The sequence below is a fragment of the Vidua chalybeata genome, chromosome 16, assembly GCF_026979565.1.
Source record: "Vidua chalybeata isolate OUT-0048 chromosome 16, bVidCha1 merged haplotype, whole genome shotgun sequence".
NCBI classification, from domain to species: domain Eukaryota; kingdom Metazoa; phylum Chordata; class Aves; order Passeriformes; family Viduidae; genus Vidua; species Vidua chalybeata.
The window spans coordinates 13,047,709-13,068,342 of NC_071545.1; the positions used below are offsets into that span (position 1 = coordinate 13,047,709).

Consider the following 20,634-nt stretch of genomic DNA (forward strand, 5'->3'; position numbering starts at 1 on the left):
CTTACTCCCTGCCCAGTCTGCCACAGATTTTCTCCTCCTCCATGGCTCTGGCATCCTTCATCCCTGGGGCTCCACACCTCAACCTCTGACTCAGCCACGGAGGAGGGGAAATGGCAGGGCTGGAGCAGGAGTGGAGTGCTCTGTGCTGAAACTGCCATGGTGAGATGCTGATGAGTCTTCAGCCAGCACCTCTGGGCACAGGGGCGCTGTCAGCAAACTCGCTGATTTATTTATTTTGTTTGTTTGTTTGTTTGTTTGTTCAGCAGCTGGCAATGCCATCCCTGCACCAAGATGAGTCAGTGCTCAGCACCCCAGTGCCCTGCAGTTGGTTGAGTGGCTCCTCTCCTCATCCAGGGAGCAAAGCCATGGGGGATGAGTCAGATAAAAAATGAGTTTATTTCCAGATGCTGCAGGGGAACTAATTTTGATTTAACAAGCAGGCAAGAGTGAGGTATCTTGAGTTTTTATTTCGATCCTACTCCACAGGAAACAACATCCACTAGCGTTATCTTCCTTACATTTGTTTGTATTTGACCCAATACTGTGTTAAATATAAAATACTGACTGAACAAGGATGGATGGTGAAAAACATGAGATGCTAAAACCCTTGAGCCCTCTGCCACAAACATCCTGAATGTTAAGAGTCATTTAAAATTAGTATAAAACAGGAGGACAAGCCGAAAACTTGCTCTGTGTCCCCCATGCTTTGCAAGGGGAGGATTTAGGAGCAAGAGAAGAGGGGGAGCCTCTCAGTTACAGAGAAGCCCACTCTGCAAACCCAGGCTGAAGGCAGGGTGGCGATGTTCCCAACAGAGCCTGGCCATCCATTCCTGCCCAGGTGTCCTGCTCTGGATTTTCAGCAGGAAACTGAAATGAAGCAGCCTCAGAAAGGTCCTTCTGGCACCTCCCTGTGCCTCAGGAGCCCTTGGGACAGATTTAGGGCCAAAAGACCACAAATGGCAGAACAGTTTGCGAGATCAGTCCCTTGGGATGAAGCCTACGGGCGTGGTGGTCCCTGGGCATCCTCAGCCCCTGCCAGGGGACATTTGCCTGTGGCTGGGAGTGCTGTTTGCCTGGTCTGACCCCAGGGTGGTTCCCCGTGGCATCTGGTGACAGAGAGGGAGGAGAGCTGAAGTTGTCACCGTGCCCCACAGTGGCTCTGGGAACCTGCTCCCCCAGACTCAGTGAAAATTGAAGCAGGTGTTTGTGAAGCTCTGGCTGCCCTCCATGTGCTTCACGGGGTCCTCACACGAGCCCTGTGAGGTAGGTCAGGGTCTTCGCCCCCATTTTACAGATGGGGAAACTGAGGCACAGAGAAGGGTAATGACTTGCCAGACAGAAAATATGGCATCTCCCATTCTGGGACCTCTGTATCCTGCTATTCCAACCCTGGATATGCTCCATCAACTGCTGCTTACTCACAGCTCGTCCTTCTCCACCTGCAGCAGGTGACAGGGCCAGGGCTGGGCAGAGCAGCAGCAGAGTCTGGGCTCACACCAGCTCGTTCACCCCCATCCCTAAGACCACCCATCACCCCAAGGACAGTCCCAGCCCAAAGGCTGCTTTGGGGTGCCCTGGACACAGACCCCAAACAGCCCCACACCAGGCTGGGGTGCCAGGTACCTCTCCCAGAGCCTTTTACAGGAACCTTCTGCCTGTGGAAGTGAAAGCCCAGCAGATATTTTTGCCAGCCTGACAACCACAGCCACCACGTCACGAGGGAGTGAGTATCCAGAGGTTTCCTCTTTGGTAATTTGCTGCACAATGGCACAGCCCTGGAGAGCCAGTCCTGGGGTGCCACAGGCTGGGGGGCCCTAAGCTCTGCTCAGCTCCCTGGAATGCTGCTGGAGAAACAGGAGATGTGGGATGGTGGCCGTAAATCTCCCTCACTTGCCACACCGTGCCAGAGGCTGCAGCTGTGATTAATCAAGGGCCAAAAAGAGGTGATGGGCAGTTGATTATTTTGGAGGCTGATGGGGAAGGTGCAGGCACAGCCCAGCACACACCACACCCTCCTGGCTCCAGCAGCTCTGCCAGGGTGTTTGGGGAGCAGGACCAGGTGTGGTTTTGCCATTCTGCTGCTCCCAGCAGCTGGATGGATGTTCCACGTCTCACTGGCCTGTGTTAGCAATGTGTGGCCACGGTTAGGCATCTGAAAACTGAGCATCACTGGGATGTCTCCATCACAGCTCACACCCAGGCTTCGTGTGGATGCATTCCTGCCCTGCAGCAATCCTGGGAATGCCAGAAATCTTTCCAAAAGTGGAATTAAATCTGATGAGCAATAGGTTCATCTGCAAAATGGGAGCAGAGAAGGCAGGCAACCCCGTGATCCCAGTCCAAGGAGGTTCTCTTGCCTCCCTGGAGGACAAAGGGAATCCCCTGAACTGGATGGGCTGACCCCAGCCAGGGAGATGCCAGGAGCTGGGTCCCAGCTCTGCTCCCTGCTGAAGGCACACGTGCAGCAGGGCCTGGGAGCAGGGCTGTGCTTCAGGCTGCTGCTGGCAGCAGGCTGGAGAGGAAAACCAAGCACTCCAGGGAGAAAATGTCCATAGGGGATCCCAGGGATGTACCGAGTTGTGCACTTCATATTGGCTTAGAGAAAGGGTTTCCCAGTGCTCAGGGACTGGGATGCCCTGGAAGAGATTCAAGTTTCAATCTCTTGTAAGGCTTGTTGAGTATGGACCCTCCCCTCAAGGGCTTGGGATGGGGCTGTTTATGCTGACAGGACTTAGGATGATTTAGGAGCCAGTCCAGGTGGTCCAGGGGTGTCACCACATCCCTCTCCACCACTGGGTCTCTCCCCTCATCCTGACTCCTCCAGTCCCCTCAGTGGCACACTCTAAGGACTCCAGTAGCCAAACCCAGGCTGTCATAGCCAGGGGTGTGTGGGGCCAAGGTGCCCAGTCCCGTGGGATGCTCAAGACCAGGTGAGTGAGTGAAGCTCCCAGCGAGTGGTCACTCCTATCACCCACGGCCCAGTCAGTCACTGTGTCCTGAAACCTTGGCCTAAAAAAATAAACAGTTCCCGAGGTTAAAAAAGAAAAATACTTAAAATCAGCCTCCAGGCTCTCCTGTCTGTGCAGGAAGGGCACCAACAGCTGCTGTCCACGGGGTGAGGGGGTGGTCTGGGGCGAGCCCATGGTGCAGGCTGTGTCCCCGCTGCCCTCTGCGTCCCCACGTGCCAGGTGGCACAGACAACGTCTTTAAGGCTTCTACCGGGAGGTTTTGGTGTCCAGCGCTCCGGGCCGGTACAGGTACCTCCAGATGGCATAGTAGTGGATGCCAGCTCCCATGGCCACGAAGAGGTGCCAGATGGCGTGGGCGAAGGGGATGCGGCCGTCGCTTTTGAAGAACACCATGCCCAGGCAGTAGAAGAAGCCACCGGCCACCAGCTCCAGGAGGCCGTCCCTGTTGGGCTGGGAGCAGGCAATGCTCAGTGAGGCCAAGGGGTGTCTGCCCTCTCCCACCACCCCACTGAGACCAGGAGTGGTGTCCAGCTGCAGTTCTGGACTTCTCTGCCTTCTGCTACACCCTCCTCTCCAGCAAGATAGCAGGGACACAGCAGCCCTGGGAGAAATGGAGCTAGATGATCTTTAAGGTCCCTTCCAATTCTATGATTCTGTGATCCTACAATTTCCAAACAACAGAGCCCAGGAAGGAGATCTGGGAGAGATGCACGTGGTGCCTGCTGGGCACCCAAAGCACCTGCAAATCCAAGGTGAGCCACATCGTATCAGGGATGGCTTTATCCCTCACACAGCCTGGAGACTGCACCAACCCACCGCAGACACGCTGTTCCAGGTTTTCAAATCCCTCCTGGGATTTGTCCCTCACGCTGAGCCCGAGTGCTTCCCAGCAGGGGCTTACCATGGAGAGGATGACCAAGGCGGGGAAGAAGCCCATGATAACGTAGCACACCAGCTCCACCAGCTTGTACCTGCGACAGACAGAGAGGCAGCTTGGAGCAGGGGCACAGGGAGGTTAAATTTTATGCTTGAAATTTCCGCAGCAGTGCTACAGGGAAAGGGGTGGCAGTGCCATCACAGCAGGTCCCACGTCCTCTTGTGTGGACTGGCTTGGGACCTGGCGCTTGGGACTTCGGGGTGACGTCTGGGGCCTTTGGCTTTTTATTTGGTGCCACCACGTGGAGGAAGCAACTCATGGCAGCGTGTCCCTGCTCCGTGCCCCGGGTCCCACACAGCCACCGGCTCAGGCACTCACCGCTCGTGGAAGAAGAAAACGTAGATGGTCCCGATGGACGCCATGATCCAGATGATCCAGCGCATGTGGGAGGCCCAGGGACCCAACTCCCTCAGGTTCAACCTGCAAGACCCAGGGCTGTGGTGAGGTGGGTCTAAGGCAGCACCCTGGACTGGGCTCAGCCCCTCACCCCCGTGGCTGTCCCACCACAGGGTCTTCCCAGCTTGTAACTTCCAGGGGCTGAAATCCACAGGATGTGAAGGTTTTGTGGAAAGGGGTGAGGTGCAACCTCGAGAAGAAGCAAAGCCAGAGAGGGAAACTCTATTTGTTGGAACCAGGATGACTTTTTCCCCTTTCAGTGGGGCCAGGTGAAGACCCCCAGCCAGCAGCAACTCACCAGGGAGCGTAGGAGGCGGCGATGAAGAAGTAGATCACCATCCTGTCAAACATGTGTAGGCAGTGCTCCACAGTCCTGCAGGACAGACAGATGGGACACAGCACTGGGGGCATCTGGACCCTCTCCCCCTTCCCAAGCCCTGAGCAATCAGGGATGGTACCTGAGATGTCTCTTCTTCCAGGAGATGGTGTGGAAGATGGTGGAGACAATGAAGAGGCTGGACAAGCCAGAGCCATAGATCCAGGCTGAGATGGTTTCCCACCGGTCATCAGAGAGGATGTAGAGGATGGAGCTGCCGAGGATGCTGGGCAGGATCCAGAACTGGAAGGGCAAGCAAACCCACTGTTCACTCTCTGCATTTCCATTGAGCAGCTACAAATAGAGCCTCCACTTCTCCTTTTAGGTGTTCCTTTAGCTTCTGGTCAAAGCTACCACCCTTAAGGTGCACCTCCCTGCATGGTGCAGCTCCAAAATAGTTTGTCCAGAAGGTAGGGAGGAGGAGGAGGAAGGCACAAGGTGGATGACTGTCTCTGAGTCATCTCCCAGGACTCAGACTGGGAACTGTCAACTCCCAAAAGAAACTCTGATGGGGGGAGAGGTCCCTCCCACTGCTACACAGGCAGCCCCATGGGCACCTGTCACAGCTCTTGCTGTGAAACAATCCATTTTCAGGGAGCTTTGAAAATACTCCTGCCCCACCAAGCCCACAGCCAGCTTCCCCAGGGACATGGAGCCACAGTGGGGGAGAGCAAGGGAGGTGCAAATCAACTTCCCAGGGCAGGGAGAACATCCCAATCCCCAGGAGTATGCAGGGCACATCTGCCTCACCACAGCCCTCAGACTCTCAGCCCCAGGGCTGAACACAGACGTTTTTGGGTGTCCCTTGAGGTTTCTCAGAGTACCATCCTCCCTCAGCCAGGGACAGAGACTCACAGCGTGGGTGGCACAGTTGGCTGCATGCTCATATTCCGTGGGCTGGTACCTGCAGTTGGACGGGACACGGTGATTCATGAACCTGCAGAGAGAAGCAGGGAGAGAAACACACTCAGGGGACAGGGATGGAGCAAAACCCTTCTGGAGGGGTCTGCACAGGGTCACCCCCAGCCTGCAGCCCTACCATGGCTCAGCTTTGCTCCAGCTGCCCTGCAGAAGGGACACCAGAGCACAGCGTGTCCATCTGGCTGTCCCCAAGTGCCAGGTCCCCAGGTCTTGCTCAGCCATGGCTGAGGCTGAAGCAGCTCCTGGGAACTGCTGCTGCTTGGAGAGCAGAAGGCAGGAGCCAGCTCTGCTGGTTGCTGTGGGCAGAAGTGGGAAGAGCCCCAGCAACAAAGAGGGAACATAGGGTAGTGGGCAGACCTGTGGGACCCCAACCCATCCAGGGTGACACCTTCATGTCACAGCAGCATGGCCAGCTCCAAAAAGGGTATCCCTGCAATGCCTTTGGTTTCTGGGTACCACCTGCATCTACCCCCTACCCTCAGGGTTGCACATCCCAACAACAGATTGCTGTGGGGAAAAGCCTACTGCCCTCCCTTGGAAGCCTGCATCTTTATTTCTGTTTCTCTTAGTCTTAGGAGGTATCAGCTTGCTCTTGGCGTTCACAGGAATGCATTGATTTCCCCTGCTGGACCAACAGACAGCGATAAAAAATCGTGTCACTCCATTGCTGGGCGTGCAACAACAAACTAAATGTGCATCCGGGACAACAGCTCCGAGCAAAGCCTCGTTCACCACCCTCTTCTGGCAGGAGACAGCAGTGGAGGCTTAGCAAAGGGAATGAGAAACAGGGAAATGCTGAGGGTTCCTTCCCTATTCCTCAGAATCAGAGGTTTTAAGACTTTTCCTGCTGTGGCTCAGGTCAGGACGGCCCAGCCGAGCAGGGGCTGGCGGGGCTGCTCGCCAGGACCTGGGCTAATTGCTTTGTGACCCTGTTTGCCCCCAGCTCCAGCACCATCTGCGGTGTTTCACAGCTGAGTTGTGCCCAGCAAAGGGGCTCAGGGGCTGGCAAGACCTTGCTGCTGGGCACAGGGTGATGCCTCAGGCTGGGATGCTTGGAAAGGTCCCCTCTCCCTGTCCCCAAGCCACCCACGCCTGTGTGGACTCCTCTGCCATCTCCTGCCTGCTTGGCCCCACTGCCTGAGCCTCCACCTGTTAAAACTGAGCCAGGATGGATTAAATAGCTCAAATGACAAGGATTTGGTGTGGGGGGAATTGTGCAGCCACAGCACGGTAAGGGGCACCCCAGCAGGTGACAGTGACAACCCACAGAGGCTCCCCGTCCCCTGCCATGCCTCCTGCCAGACCCTGGCACTGTGGGAAGAGATTCATGGTCCTCATCACCAAAAAAACATCTGGAATTAAGAGGGGGAATGGAGGGGCCAAGCTCCCACTGCTGTGCTCACCAAAGGCTCACATGGGGTAAATGGGGGCTCCGCAGGGCTGGGAAGAAGCTGGGCATCCCTGGGGACATGGCTGTGCCCAGAGCACTGTCACCTCCACCCCAGGGGCACCAGGGATGCCCTCCCCATCCCACCACTCCAGCCACAAGGCCTGGCAGGGCTGCCTGTGCTGGAGCCACATCCCCCTGGCAGGAGGACGTTACTGTCCCCAGCGTTGCCAGGAGACTGTCCCCAGCTCCCCTCCACTGTCTGCTTCCCTTTATTTTCCCTTTTAATAATCAGAAGGAGGGGGGGAAGAGGGGAGGCCAGACGTCCACATGACGTCACAGTTGCTGAGGAAACACGTTCAAGGCCTTTTCCTTGAATTTATTGATTTTAACAAAGCCTGCTCCATCTCCCCTCTGCTCAGGCTGGTGCTGTTCAGAGCAGCAACACTGAACCAATTCCACAGCCCCTCCCCAGGCCTGGGGGGCTCCCAGACCCTTTGGGAAGGTTTCCCTGGGTTCAAATATCCTCCCTACCTCTGACACAGGGGTAGAGAAGCTGGGAAGGACCCCCCAAACCATCTCCATGTAGCAAGGCTGGAGAGCATTTATGTTCCTGAGGCTCAGAGCCGTGCTGGTGTGGAGCACCACAAATTCCTGCTTTTCCCAGAGGGACAATAGTCTTGAGGAGGAACCTTTTTTTTTTTGACCTGGGGAGAGATTGCTCTTATTTTCCTGCCCTGCTTTCTAGTTAGCATCATCCTGTGGATGGTGGGAAATGGAGCATCAAGGATGTGGGACCTGGTGGGTCAGCCTGAGCCCCACTTTTGGGACCTGCATTGTGTTTTGGGGCTAATTTGGCACATTTCTGTGGTCCTCTGTGCTCTGTAGAAATGGGAGCAGCTGGTGTTGGCACATCTCCTGGCAAGGCAGGATAAGTCCCTGGCTGCACCTCATTTCCCAGCAGTGCAGAGGTCATTTCCTCCCCTGTTCTCCTGGGATTTTATGGACCAGCTCGTGTCATCGCTGTACACACTGGCACAGATGCAGGGCAGGGCACAGGGAGCCCTGCAGCTTTCCCAGCCTGCAGACAGTTGCCATACCAGTGTGCAGAACCAGCCTCAAACCACAGCTCCAGCCTGGACAGAGAGATGGATACACTTGGAAACGGCACTTGTGACTCTTGGGTGCAGGAAGCCACGAGCAGGTGTTTACACACCACTGGATGCTCCAGTGCAGCTCAGAAGTGCTTCAGGATGGCAAAATCCAAAAAACACAGAGAAGTCCAAAGCCTCCTGCAGAGCAGGAGCAGGAGCATGATCATTTCCAGGGATGGTGTGTGGGAAGCAGGGAGCCAAAGAGTTCCCGGGCACCTTCTCCTCCTGGTGCTGCTCCTGGCACACTCCCTACAACTGGCTGTAGAAGAGGGGGGGGCTGCTGAGGGTCTGACCAGGGCTTATTCACAGCAGTCCCAGGGTTTTTGCCTGCCCTGCTTGTGCCTGCTTTCCCCTGGCCCCTTTCCCAGGGAGGGAGCCTGAAAAGGGCCAGTACAGCAGCTCTGGCCAGGGAAACAATGAGCCCCTTGTCCCTGGGCAAAGTGCAGAGCTGCCTTCCCAGGCCTGCTCCTTTCTCCTGCCCTTTCTCCCACTCTGTCAGGTTGGGTTTTTTTAAAATATAGCTTTAGGGGTTTTTCACTGAGTTTTTAAAAGAGTTTTATCCAAGAACACAATTCCAGCCTCCAAAATCATACAGATCTGCCTGGCTCTTGCTTTGCCGGGGTGGGAAGAAGGTAAGAAAGGGATATAGTTAAATTATTCCTCAGGAGGGCTCATGTGGGACTCTGAGCTATCCTGAGGGCACCAAGAGACTCTGAATCAGTCACTCCATGGTCACCACACACTCACACAAGGAGAGCCATGGGACACTCACAGGAAAGCTGCACACATGAGGGGAACGGCCCCAAAAGAGACCCAAGCCAGTCTGCAATTTGGGACAGATGGGGCTTAGCCCTGCCTTTGACACAACTCCCTGGTTGGCCTCTGCACATCTCTTCATGTCCCTCTCACTCTTCTTTCCCCTCTCTCCAAGTCAGGATAATGATTTTGACATCCTTTATGCAAGCCAGTGGTGGATAATGCAAGGAGGGTGTAAAATGACCACTAAGATGTGGATGGGGAGGTGTGAGCTGGATTTCTGCCCTTGAAAAGAGCTGCTCCAACACCTGCCCTTCCCAGCCCTGCCATAAATCAGGCTGTGCATGTGTCTGTGTGTCTGTGCACTGTGGGCTGGGTGCCATGGGGACAAAGAAGCAGTCAGCAAGTCCAAGGTTATCCCAGGTGATACAAATCTCCCCAGAGCAGCTCACCTCTACAGGTTTCACCTGCAAATGGCTTATAAAAGGTCTGGGCTTTCTCAGGAGTTGGCCTTTGGAGATGGATTTGCTTTGCATCCATCCTCCTGCCCAAGGAGCTGGGGCTTTTCCAAGCCGTGTTCCCTGCTGGGCAGTTCTTGGGATCTGGCTGCAAAGGGAGGTGATTTCTCCTTCCTCTTGTGACTGGCTGTCACAGCTGCTTTTAAAGAAGCAGAGGAAGATCCTGGTGGTGGTCAGAGAGGGAGGCTTGAGGAAGAATTTGCTGGATGTTGATCAGCAGTGGTGGTAAGTCCTGCTGGGGCTGCCCCTTGGTAGAACAAGTGTTGTGATGCCTGAGGTGTCAGTGGTGGAGCAGATGTGTCCCTGCAGGGCAGACTGGCCTCTCACTCTTCAGTGCATGGCCTGGGTTTGCTCTGACTGCCCCGAGGCTGCACACCCAGCACAGATGTCAGGGCTTGCTCCTGGGGCTCGTGCTCACGTGGGAGCTGCTGTGGTGGCATTCCCGTAAGCTGGGGCTTGGCAAGCACTCTGCCTCTGATCTGGAATCTGGTAATGCTCCAGCTGCATCCCTGGTAAGAGGCTTCAATCCCTTGAGCTCCTCTGTGGTTTGTAATTAGCTGGGTCCTGGGGAGCTGTGTGTGCTGGCGTGGGGCCTGGCTGCTGTTTATGCACAGCACGCCATCGCAGGGCTCACAAGATGCAGGACCACAGGAAACACCCACCTCGAACCCAGGAGATCCCCCAGATTTCACTGCTTTATCCAGCCCAGGAGCACTTGTGAAATGCTGCTTTTCCTTCCTACCCACTGACTTGGGAACGTTTGCCACTGGGAAGCAGAAAGGCCGAGGCTGGCGCTGCCCGGCAGTGCCATCTGCAGAGCCACCCACACGGGCACTGCGTGGCACCCGCTGGGAGCTGAAACCTCCCCTCCATGCCCATTCCTCAGTGCCTGCACGCTCCCACGCACGCAGATGGCACTGCTGCTTTGCAAAGCTGAGCTGTGCCTGCTGGAAGCTCGGGGGCAGCTCCTGGGGCCAGGGGACATGGGGCAGGCCTGGCCTTGGGCCCCTCCTGTGACTCCAGCCCAGCCGTGGGAGAGGGGCACGAGGGCTGATGGAGCAGGACAGCTCAGTGTTTTCTTTTGTCACACTTCCTAGCACAAGGAGCTGGCAGCTTGGGTTTGGAGCAGGAAATGGAAGGGTTTTTATCTAAGCCAGCATTTCCCTACCTTTCTCATGGGTAAATTCACCAGGTTTCTGGAGTAACCCACCCAGATTCCCCTGGTGCAAGCCTTGCTTCCACAAAGCGAGTCAAAAGGGGCAGCAGATCAAATCATCATCCATCACCTCATTCCTCCCATCCCAGTTTTGCTCATTCCCAGCACTGTGATGTGTGTGAGCACCCTGGGCTGGCTGTGGACCATCCCCTGGCACTACACAACCTGCATGCCCTGAGGAACGATGAGCAAGGGCTGCTGCTGACTTAGAGGTGCTCCCAGAGAGGGACTGTGTGCTCAGCCAGGTCCGTGGTGTACCTGGCTCTGAGCCACGGGCACAGGCGTCCCCTGAGAAGGGACAGAGCAGGCAACCCCCTGACACACCCTGCTGCCTCAGAGGGTGCAGGAGGGAATATGCTGCTCTTCCCCTGAACATACCAAGGGCATACTCAATTCCTTTCTTGCTCAGGGACAGCCACAGGAGGCTCCAAGCCAGGCTGGATGCAGGCATTGACCATTTCTGCGCCCACCAGAGCCCATGTACACCCAGCAGGGCTTGGCTGGTGGTGGAAGCTCAGCAGTAATTCCCAACAAGGTGCTAACTGTCCATATTCCCATCCTGTGGGCAGGGATATTTCTTTTTCTCCCCAGCTCTCTATGTAGATGGTATCTCTAACTCTTCCAAGGTAATTCATGACCCTGCAACCACAGCAGAGCTGTTTGTTTATTCACAACAGATGGGATCGGTGAGTGTTTCCGAAATTACTTTCTGAGCTGGGACTTCTTGTTTCATTTGGTACTCATGAGACATCCAACAACAGCTGATTAGTCACAAAATGACTCTGATGTCTCAGGTGTTTTGTGAATGTTGGAAGGACTGCTTCCAGAACTGCAAATCCTCTATTATTCATTACTTTCTTGTTTGGAAAGTCATTGTGCATGTTCCTTGCTGCCTTGCCTTGAGCAGGGAGCTAGTGGGATAAATCCTGAGCTGGCTCTGCCTCTTTAACTGCAGCAGCCCAAGGTGGGCAGGAGTCAGTGTGACCACTGGATCCTGTGCCTGCTGGCAGAGGATTGGGATAGTTTGAGGGCTGGAGCTTTCCCAGCCTCTAACCCTGGCTGTGACTGTGAAATACGTGGGCAGGTGAGCGTGCCCCAGGTTCATAAAACCTCCCCACAGCATGGCCCGAGAGACACAGCCAGGCTCTCATTTGGGATTCCCAGATGCTGCTCAAGTACAAATCATCTGTAAATTATTCAGCAAATGCCTCTGGACAGCGAAGGCACAGGAGGAAAATGATGTATTTCACCAGCCAAGCATGCAGATAGTAAGATTTCCATTAGTATTACTTACAACAGAGAGCAGGGCTGTGTCTAATGCTGCTGTGCCAGCCAGTGCTGCTCAGCACAGAGAGGAGCCAACTCCTTGCCCTAAGCTGATGATCTCTTTCTGCATAAAATCCTTTCCTCAACAGCAGCAAACCTGGGCTGTAAACTCAAACAGGAGCACAGAGTTGACTCCAAATTCTCCTGAAGGTCAGCACTGCTTGGCTCAACTCAGTGGTATCTGACTCATCCACCAGGAATATGAACCCTGTGGTATCGTGTTATCATGAGAGGTTCAGTGTTCTCACAGAGAGCCCATCAGGCTCTGGACTTCCCCTGCATGAAAACGTTGAGTTTGTCACACCTGGAGAGACCTGAGCTGTGTGTTTGGCCATGTCTCCTCTGCCTTTCTCAGACCCAGACCTGGCAGCAGCATCTCTGGGGGACTCAGCAAAACTCCTCATGCAGCTGCAGCCAGGCACCCCTCAGGAGTGAAGGACTGGAATAAGTTGTGCTCTTTTCCCTTCCTTTCTTTGGGAGTTGTACTTGTTGGCATGGCTTTGTCTCACTGTGGAGCTGGGGGTGTGGGAAGGGAGGAGGAGGAGGGGAGGCCAGCCCTGGCAGAGCCCCATTTCTCACAGTCACTGACCTGCCGGGTTGGGCAGTGGCTTGAATTTCCCATGGGCTGTGTTGGCTGCTACCTCGTGAAGCTGGACACAGCAAACTGTGCCAAAGAATCACATCAGGCTGACATCCAACACCAACTGAAGGAGGGGAAAGATCATGTGTTTCCCAGGCAGCCAAGAGACCGTCCTTGCCCCAAAAGCACAAGGCATGGGGCTTGGTTTGCCCACTCATGCACATCTTCAGTGTGGTTGTCCCACCTGAGCCTGTCCTGCTGGATGCCCCAGCCCTTACAGAGGGTGGAACAGGGCAGTCTGAGTGGATATCCCACCAAAAATGCTGTTCTGAGAGCTCGTTGCCTTCCAAATACCTGGTTCCAATTATGCACCCTGAGCTACATGAGGTAACTCCTACTGGTGCCATTTTAGGAGGGTATCTGAGTCAAGCTGGCCCCACAGAGCAATGAGCATGGAATTGGTTGGTAACATCAGCTGATCCTGGTTTTCCCAGGCATTTTGGGGGCCTCCCCATCTCTTGCAGCCGTGCCTTTTGCATTTGGGGAGTTCTGTCTGCTCAGCTGGGGACGGACTGGCAGGTCTTGATGGGGCTGGTGCTTGCAAGGTGAGCAGCCCCTGCCTCTTGAGGAGCTTCAGGCTGTGGTATCAACACTGAAAGCATTTCCCTTCTCACTGCTTCGTCCCACATGGGCTGTGGGGGAAGCAGAGCTCTTGGAAAGCATCTTGGAGTGTGTGGGAGCAGGCGAGGGCTGCTCATGTTTTCATGGCAAAGCAGTGAGGAACAGGTCTTCCCAATGTGGTTGTTTTGTCCAGGCTGTCAGCCTGGCATTGGTTTACTTGTGTTTGGAGTCTGAGCACCTCAACATTTCCTATTCCTCCTATTCCTGCTGGTTCTCCTCTTCCTCTCTTGTCCAGAGATGCTGGAATAGCTGATGAATGTCTCCTTGCTCAATAATTACAGGTGCAGGGAGAAACAAGGAAGGTCTTCCCAGATGCCTTTCCCCAAATTCAGAGGATTTGGGTTTGAGCAAGTGTAGAGTTCAGACCTCCATCCCCTCATGCTGGTGAGGAGGTGGCAATGCCTGCATTGCAGGCACAGGGAGGTGAGGACAAGCCTGGACCATGCACCTACAGAGGCCCCTGCTCCTGGGCTGAGACATTAATGTGAATTTTCCCATCTGCTCCTCTTTGTGTTACCCCATGCAGGGCAAGCCAAGCAAACACAGTAAGATTTAGAGCCTTTACCATGAACGAGTCAAAGGAGCTGCTATCAGTTTGTGAGGATGATTCAGTGCCCTGCAGCTCCCAGCAAAGCCCTCTCCACTGCTGCTCCTGAGATGCTGAAGCTGGCTGGATCCAGCAGCTCCCTGATTAATCACGTTTCCTTCCAATTACAGCTCTGGATGGCCAAGATCTGGGAAGCATTCAATGTCCCCACAGGGAACTACTCAGCTACATGGGCAGGAAAGACCAGACCATGTTTGAGTTAAAACTGGGCCAAAAGGGGGTCAAAGCTGGTGGTGAGGGTCAAGGAGAGTTTGGTTACCAGGTCAGTGTAACCTGACCAATGAGCCCAGTGATAAAGATGCAGCTTGGTCTGGGAGGGACCCAGCACCGTTTTGGTGAGCTGGGAGGAAGAGTGGAGGGGGAGGGGTGGAATATCCCTGTGGTGGCTGGATAAAGCAGGAGGAATCACACCTGCTCGCATTCTGTGCTGTGCTGGTGTCGTGGTTAAACTTGGCCTGTGGGGCAGGAGATGGATATTGCTTGTCAGGGTTGTGAGTGACAGGGAAAGCCTTGCAGCAACTGTGCTTTGAAACTTCATTTCCCCACGGTGTCAGTGATGGAAGAGCCTCCCGGGCCCCACAGCCGAAAAGAAACCATCGAGTTTCTCATTTATAACCACAGCGTGCTCGAATGGCACTGCCTTGCACCCTGCTCCACCGTGGTGACAGCCCCTCCCTTTGCTTTCCTCCCCTCTGCCCCAGCTCGAACTCTGCATCTCCAAAGCCCAGCCAGGAGGGATTTGGAGACAGCCTAGTGTCCCTCCAGCCCTGAGTTCTCTCCTGGCAGTTCACAGAACGTTCCCACATTGATCACGGCTTTTCATCTCTTTGTTCTAACACAACAGGTCTTTCATCACCACACTGTGTTTTATTTATTCCTTTTGGTGGGTGTATCAATGGCCAAGTTCCTCCTTTCTTGGTCCTCGCTCAAAATTAGATAAATGACATGAAAAATGAAGCCTGTTCCAGGCTTTTCCTCCACAAGGAAAACTTTGATAGTTTTTGGTTTTTTCAAGGAACGCTATAAGCAAGGCCACATTCTCTTGAACAGATGTTGCAAGATGGAATCATAGAATTGTTAAGGTTGGACAAGACCTTGAAGATGGAGTCTGACTGTGTTCACCCCTAAACCACTTCCCCAGGTGCCACATCCACATGTGTTTTTGAAAACTTCCAGGGATGGTGGTTCAGCCACTTCCCTAGGCAGCCTGTTTTAATCTTTCCTAATATCTAATCTAAACTTCCCCTGGAGCAGTTTGAGCCCATTTTCTCTTACCCTGTCCCTTGTTCCCTGGGAGCAGAGCCTGACCCCCACCTGGTTGCACTCTCCTGCCAGGGAGTTGTGGTCACTGAGAAGGTCCCCCCAAGCCTCCTTTTCTCCAGGCTGAGCTCCCTCAGCTGCTCCTTATCAGACTTGTGCTCCGTTATCCTTCTCTGGACCTGCTCCAGCACCCCACCATCTTTCCTGTAGTGAAAACTGAACACAGGATTTGAGATGCTTCTGCTGCCTTGAAGGACACGTGCCACCATGAGTCCCCTGGCTTCTGCTTGCCCCAATTCCCACCTCAGAGCTCAGCTGAAAGAGCATTCCTGGCACAAAGGAAGAAGCAGCTTTAGGGTTTCTTTTGGGATATGCCCCAGCAGAGCATTTCCATGGAGAGCAGAGCTGGTGTGCACGGAGGGAGGGGGGACGGGGATTATCCCACTGTTATTTTTGAGCACTGGGCTAAGAGGATCTCTGCGATGATACAGGAAGCCCTGGGTTAGCATCACGTGCTGGTGACTTTCTTGGGGTGAAAGCCAAGGGAGCTGCCATCTCCTGCTGCTCCCCACCCAGCCCTGGCACACAGTGAGGGCTGGAGGATTCCCTGTGGATCTGACCCTTCCCGTGCCCCACAGCCCCTGCCCTGCCTGTGGGCACCATCCCTGCAAGGCTCCCTGTAATGCCTCATCCCATTTAACAAGCTGTCTCCAGAAAGGACCACAACAAGGCTGGAGCATGCTGATTCAGGATAAATCAAGCAACAGGTTGGCAGATGGGTTCTGCTGGGGGAGACTGATGTCAGTGGAGCAGCCCCTGATCTGCTGCCCAGTTCCCAAAGAGCCTCTGCACCCCTGCCATGGGGCAAAGGTATGGTTTACCCTCTGGGGGGTACAGAGCTTTGCTCAGCTCCATTTCTCCCAGCTCTGTCCTTTGCATGCCAACTGGGCAGGGGAGGGTGCGGGTGTAAAAGTCTTGAATTCTCCATTTTCACAGGGTTTTGTACCAGGCACGTTGTGCAGATCTGCTGGGTGCCTCCTGCCTCTCTCCCAGGCAAAGGTTATCAGGAGGCAGCTACAGCATCGAAAGGGTCTTTGAGCAAGTGGCCATGTTTCGGGCAGGTTTTGGAGATGTAAACATGGACTTTCCCCACGGGACACCTGGAAGGAAAGGAGCTGATGGCTGGAGGGGGTCGCAGGATGGTCTCCCGTCCTTACCCAGCCCAGACAAACATCTCTCAGGGATCATCCTGCAAGAAACACCATCACTACTTCTTTTCACACAAGTTTTTCTCTGGTATCTACCCCCAACAGGACCCCTGGGAGTCTGGAAGTGGCAGCACAGAGCTCAGTGCCCTCAGCAGCTGTGCCAGCCCGTGGGACCCTACACAGGCAGAAAAACATCCCCACCACGGTCCCAGGGAGCTGGGAGCAAAGCCTGTCCTCGGTGCAAAGCTGGGCACCCCCAGCAGCCCGCGGTCCCCATCTGTGCAGCACCCGGTGCCACCAGACTCATCCCAGCCACCGGGGCAGCAGAGGGCTGCGGGCAGGGCAGGCGTTGTCCCCGTGTCACCTGCCAGCTCCCTCCTAAAGGCCACATCTGATCCCGCAGCAGCGCGTGTGGCCAAGTGCCCTCTGACCTGTGCTCAGCAATCCTCAGGTTTCCCCCCCGCACAGGTAACACCGTGAGGTTTCCTGCTACACCTGAGCTTTTCAAACAAGTCCCGGCTGCTGCTGGAAAGCCTCCCTGGGGATTTCATGGAGGGAGAGAAGGATCCACCAGCCGTGCATCCCACTGTTGAGCCTGCGGGTCCACGCTGGGAGAGCCACCCCGAGGGGGTTTCAGCGGGCTGCAGCGGGACCCTGGATCACATCGGTCCCTCCGTGGGGGGTTCGGAGCCAGAGCTAGGGGCTGTTCCCTCGGGAAGGCAGGATCCTGCTCCCCTCGGCAGCGGGTAGTGAAGTTAGACCCAGCGAAAGGCAGTGAAGGCTCCCAAGGATGCTGAGAATCCTTTAGGGATGCAGAAAAGCAGGTAGCCGAAAGCCCAGCCCGCACTTGCCCTGTGCTTTGAGGCACTCAGCAGCTTTCGAAGATCCTTTCGGGCTCCATCCCAGCCGAGCCGAGCTCGGGGAGGGGTTGGGGCTGTCCGGGGGCTCCGCGAGCACCGGGGGTCGGGGACCGCCGCACCGACGGATTTACCTGGCGTAGCGCGTCTTCTGGAAATCCAGGAGCCGGGACACGAACATCGCGGCGGTGCCATGGGGGTCCCGGGCAGCGGCGGCTGCTCAGCCCCGGGGCGGGGGGAAAGTGCCGCCCGGGGGAACGGCACCAACTCGGCGAGCTCCGGCGGCCGACGAGGAGAAGGGGCGGCCGGTCCAGCCCAGCCCAGCCCGGCACAGCCCAGCCCGGCCCCGGCCCCCTCCCGCCCCCTCGGCTGCTCGGGAGAAGCGACACAGGCAAAACAAAGGCGACCTCCGGGAGGGGGGAGCCAGCCCCGCTGCCGCCCTCAGATGTGCAACAAGGAGGAGGAGGAGGAGGAGGAAAAAAGAAAGGGGGGTGGGGGGGAATCCCTTCCAACTCTTCCCGGCCACAGCAACCTGCGCGATCTCCCTCCGCCCCCCGGCAGCTTTAAGCACAGCTAAAAATATCCCCCACCCTCCCCGCTGCCACCCCCGGGGGATCAAATAGCAGCAGATTTGAATTGAAAATGTGATTAAAGCATCGGGGAGGGGGAGAGCGCCGAATGCCGGCAGTCAGACGCTTCCCCCGGTACCCACCTGCTCCCCCCGGCCCCGCTGGCCACGGCTGGGTCCCCCCAAGGGTCCCCGAGACATCTCTGCCCGTGCCGGGGCAGCGCCATCCCCAAGGAGCTGGATTGTTTGGCTTTTCTTTTATTTATTTGGTTTTAATGATTTTTTTTCCCCCATTATTTTCCATAGGCTCCAGCTGGGGTGGGTGGCTCTGCCTCAGCCCCATCGCTGCGTGGTGCCCCTGGGAGGGGGCACAACTCCAGCACCCCACCATCCCTCCCTGCTCAGGGAGAAGGGGGACAAAGCAGCACGACAGACAGCAAGGCAAGGATTGAGGACCCCAGAATCAGCCCATCTCCATCGTAAAGCCTTCACCCCTCCCTCCTCTACATCACTCAAGTAGGCTCCTGCAGGAGGTGACATCCCGAGGTACATGCGAGGTTGGGCAGCTCAGAGGGGGGATACAAAAGGTGATGGGGGCAGAGAGGTGTCATCCTTGCCCTGGCTGTGCCAGGGACCACAGGCACCCTCAGGCCAGCAGTTGAGGGACAAGAAAGGAGAGGTCAGCAACACCTGGAGGAGCAGAGCCTTGGTCACCCCAAGAGCACCTCTCCTTGCTGAAGCTGTGTCAGCACTGAAGGTGGGACAGCTGAGGGCATCTTGACGAGCAGGGTTGTGCTTGTCTGGCTGTTTCCATGGGAAATCCAGCACACACAGCTCTTCCAAAAGCCAAAGCAGACCAAAAGGAAGGGATCCCTTCATTCAAGGCGTGAATTAATCCTGACACCCTCTGCAAGCCCTTCCAAAAGCAGCTCAATCCCTCAGGGGATGCTGCAGGTGCAGCTGCACTGTGGGGTGTCCCCCAGGCTCTACAGAAGCACCCCAGGATCCAGCAGCAAGTTCAGCCTTCCTGCACAATTCCCATTGTGGATGGAAGACACCAGTGGGGACCACACAGGATCCAGGAGATGTGGGAGCAACAAAATAAACCCCATTTTCAGTAGGATATCTGGGACAGCCAAGGCCTGGCTGAGAGTGGCAGGTCCAATCTGAGATGCAGAGTGAGATCATCTCTGAAAACCTCTCCCACGTTCTGCCACTTAGCCAGGAAGATTTTTTCCCAAATTCCTTCCCCAGATGATGAGCTCTGGCAGAGCCTATGTCATGGTTCTTGTGCCCGGCTGTACCTGTTCTCTGGGCCTGAAGAGGAGAGGAAGAAGAAAGGACAATAAATCACATTTACCAAAATAACCCCCATCCCCAAATCCCCCAGCCCACGGCTGAGGGTGCTGGCAAGAGACACCTGAAGCAAACCATCCATCCCAAAATAGATCCATCTCAGAGGGCAAAAGGCAAATTGAATGAAAAATAAGTTACTATTTTTGAAGCCTGGATCCAGTTGTTATGGCAACCGGAGCCTCGAGCATCGTGCTGGGGAATGGCTCCAGCCCCAGCAATGCCTCCAAACCTGGCAGACAGAGAATCACAGGGGCTGCTCCAAGCTGAGGTGTGGAGATATCCACGCTCACAGCACCTGTACCCCACTGGGTTATGTCCCCTCCCTGCACAGCAGCTCTCCTCTGGCCACAAGCCCAGCTTGTTTTTCCTTCCTCTCCTATCCCTGGTGCACTCCCCACTTTGCAAAGATCTGAGAAATTGTAAAGGTGTTAAGGAGAAATTCCAGTATTCTGAGGTACCCTGAATACAGTTGGGTTTTTTTTTTTATGCCACCAAGACAGGGTGGAGTTTGCAGAATTTTCCTTTAGATGAGGAATAGCTCATGAAGCCCAGGGATGTTTTCTTCCTTCGTTCTGATCTCTTCTCTCTGGTGACCAGTGACAGGACCTGAGGGAACAGCTGGAGCTGTCTGGGGGAGTTTGGTTTGGATAGTAGGAAAAAATTCTTCCCCCAGAGGGTGGTGGAGCACTGAGCAGAGTCCCCAGGGAATGGTCCCAGCCCCAAGGCTGCCAGAGCTCCAGGAGCATTTGGACAACGCTCCCAGGCAGAGGGTGGGATTGTTGGGGTGTCCTGGGCCAGGAGTTGGACTCTGATCCTTGTGTGAGTTCCATCTCAGGATATTCTGTGATTCCCTGCAGGATTCCCACATCTGGAGACACCTCTGTGCATCGTGCCCTGCTGAAGGGTTCTGGGGGATCCCAGCCGTGAGCAGTGTGAGCACCCACACCTGGCAGGGATGGCAGCGCACGCTGTGAGCCCATTTCCCCAGGGAGGGACACCTTCCTGCACATGAAACTGCCAGAGCCAACAGGTATAAAAAGAGACAACTTGAGATTAAAATCTGCCATCAGCAGGGGAAGTCTCCCCGGGAGAAAAGAAGCTCTGGATGGGCAGGAAGAGCCACAGGACACGTGGATGTGTTGGCAGCAGGTGCAGCAGAGGCAGAGGTGCCTGTGGGGGACAGGACTGGCTCTGGTGGGCATGGCAGGGTGGGTGCAGGGCAGCAGCGAGCTGGGGCACGGCCACTTGGGTCTCAGCCATTTGGAGGGGTCTCTGTGCCAGCAGCTCCTTTAGCCTCGCAGGCTGGTCAGGGGGAGGCTCCATCACTCCACACTGCTCCGTGAGCAGCACTCAGGAACCCTCTGGAGCCAGATGGCCCCGGAGGCACAAACCCAACACCTGGTGGCTCATATTTGCGAGATTTACCCTTTTTCTGTACTAATCCCTTGATGTTGATCCCATTTCCAAAAATCGCTTTATCAGTTCCGGGTGTTTTGTTTTTTGTTTTGGAGGGGATTTTTGTTGTTGTTGTTGTCGTTAGTTTTTTTCTTGGCTGGGTTTT

The 20,634-nt window shown here is 55.4% G+C and overlaps 1 protein-coding gene and 1 long non-coding RNA gene across 2 annotated transcripts; one reads left to right on the forward strand and one right to left on the reverse strand.

The window, feature by feature from the left end:
- Nucleotides 1-447: 447 nt before the first annotated feature.
- On the reverse strand, nucleotides 448-17,544 carry MMD2 (monocyte to macrophage differentiation associated 2). Its single transcript, XM_053958002.1, has 7 exons — nucleotides 17,284-17,544; nucleotides 5,534-5,615; nucleotides 4,761-4,921; nucleotides 4,601-4,675; nucleotides 4,225-4,326; nucleotides 3,871-3,940; nucleotides 448-3,419 (listed from the first exon to the last, which is right to left on the reverse strand). The coding sequence occupies exons 1-7, from the start codon at nucleotides 17,328-17,330 to the stop codon at nucleotides 3,216-3,218; spliced, it is 741 nt and encodes a 246-aa protein (XP_053813977.1). The 5' UTR covers nucleotides 17,331-17,544; the 3' UTR covers nucleotides 448-3,215.
- LOC128796412 (uncharacterized) lies at nucleotides 9,851-20,500 on the forward strand. The gene is made up of 3 exons (XR_008433798.1): nucleotides 9,851-9,926; nucleotides 18,024-18,263; nucleotides 19,931-20,500. It is a non-coding gene; the product is annotated as an uncharacterized LOC128796412 (long non-coding RNA).
- Nucleotides 20,501-20,634: the final 134 nt, after the last annotated feature.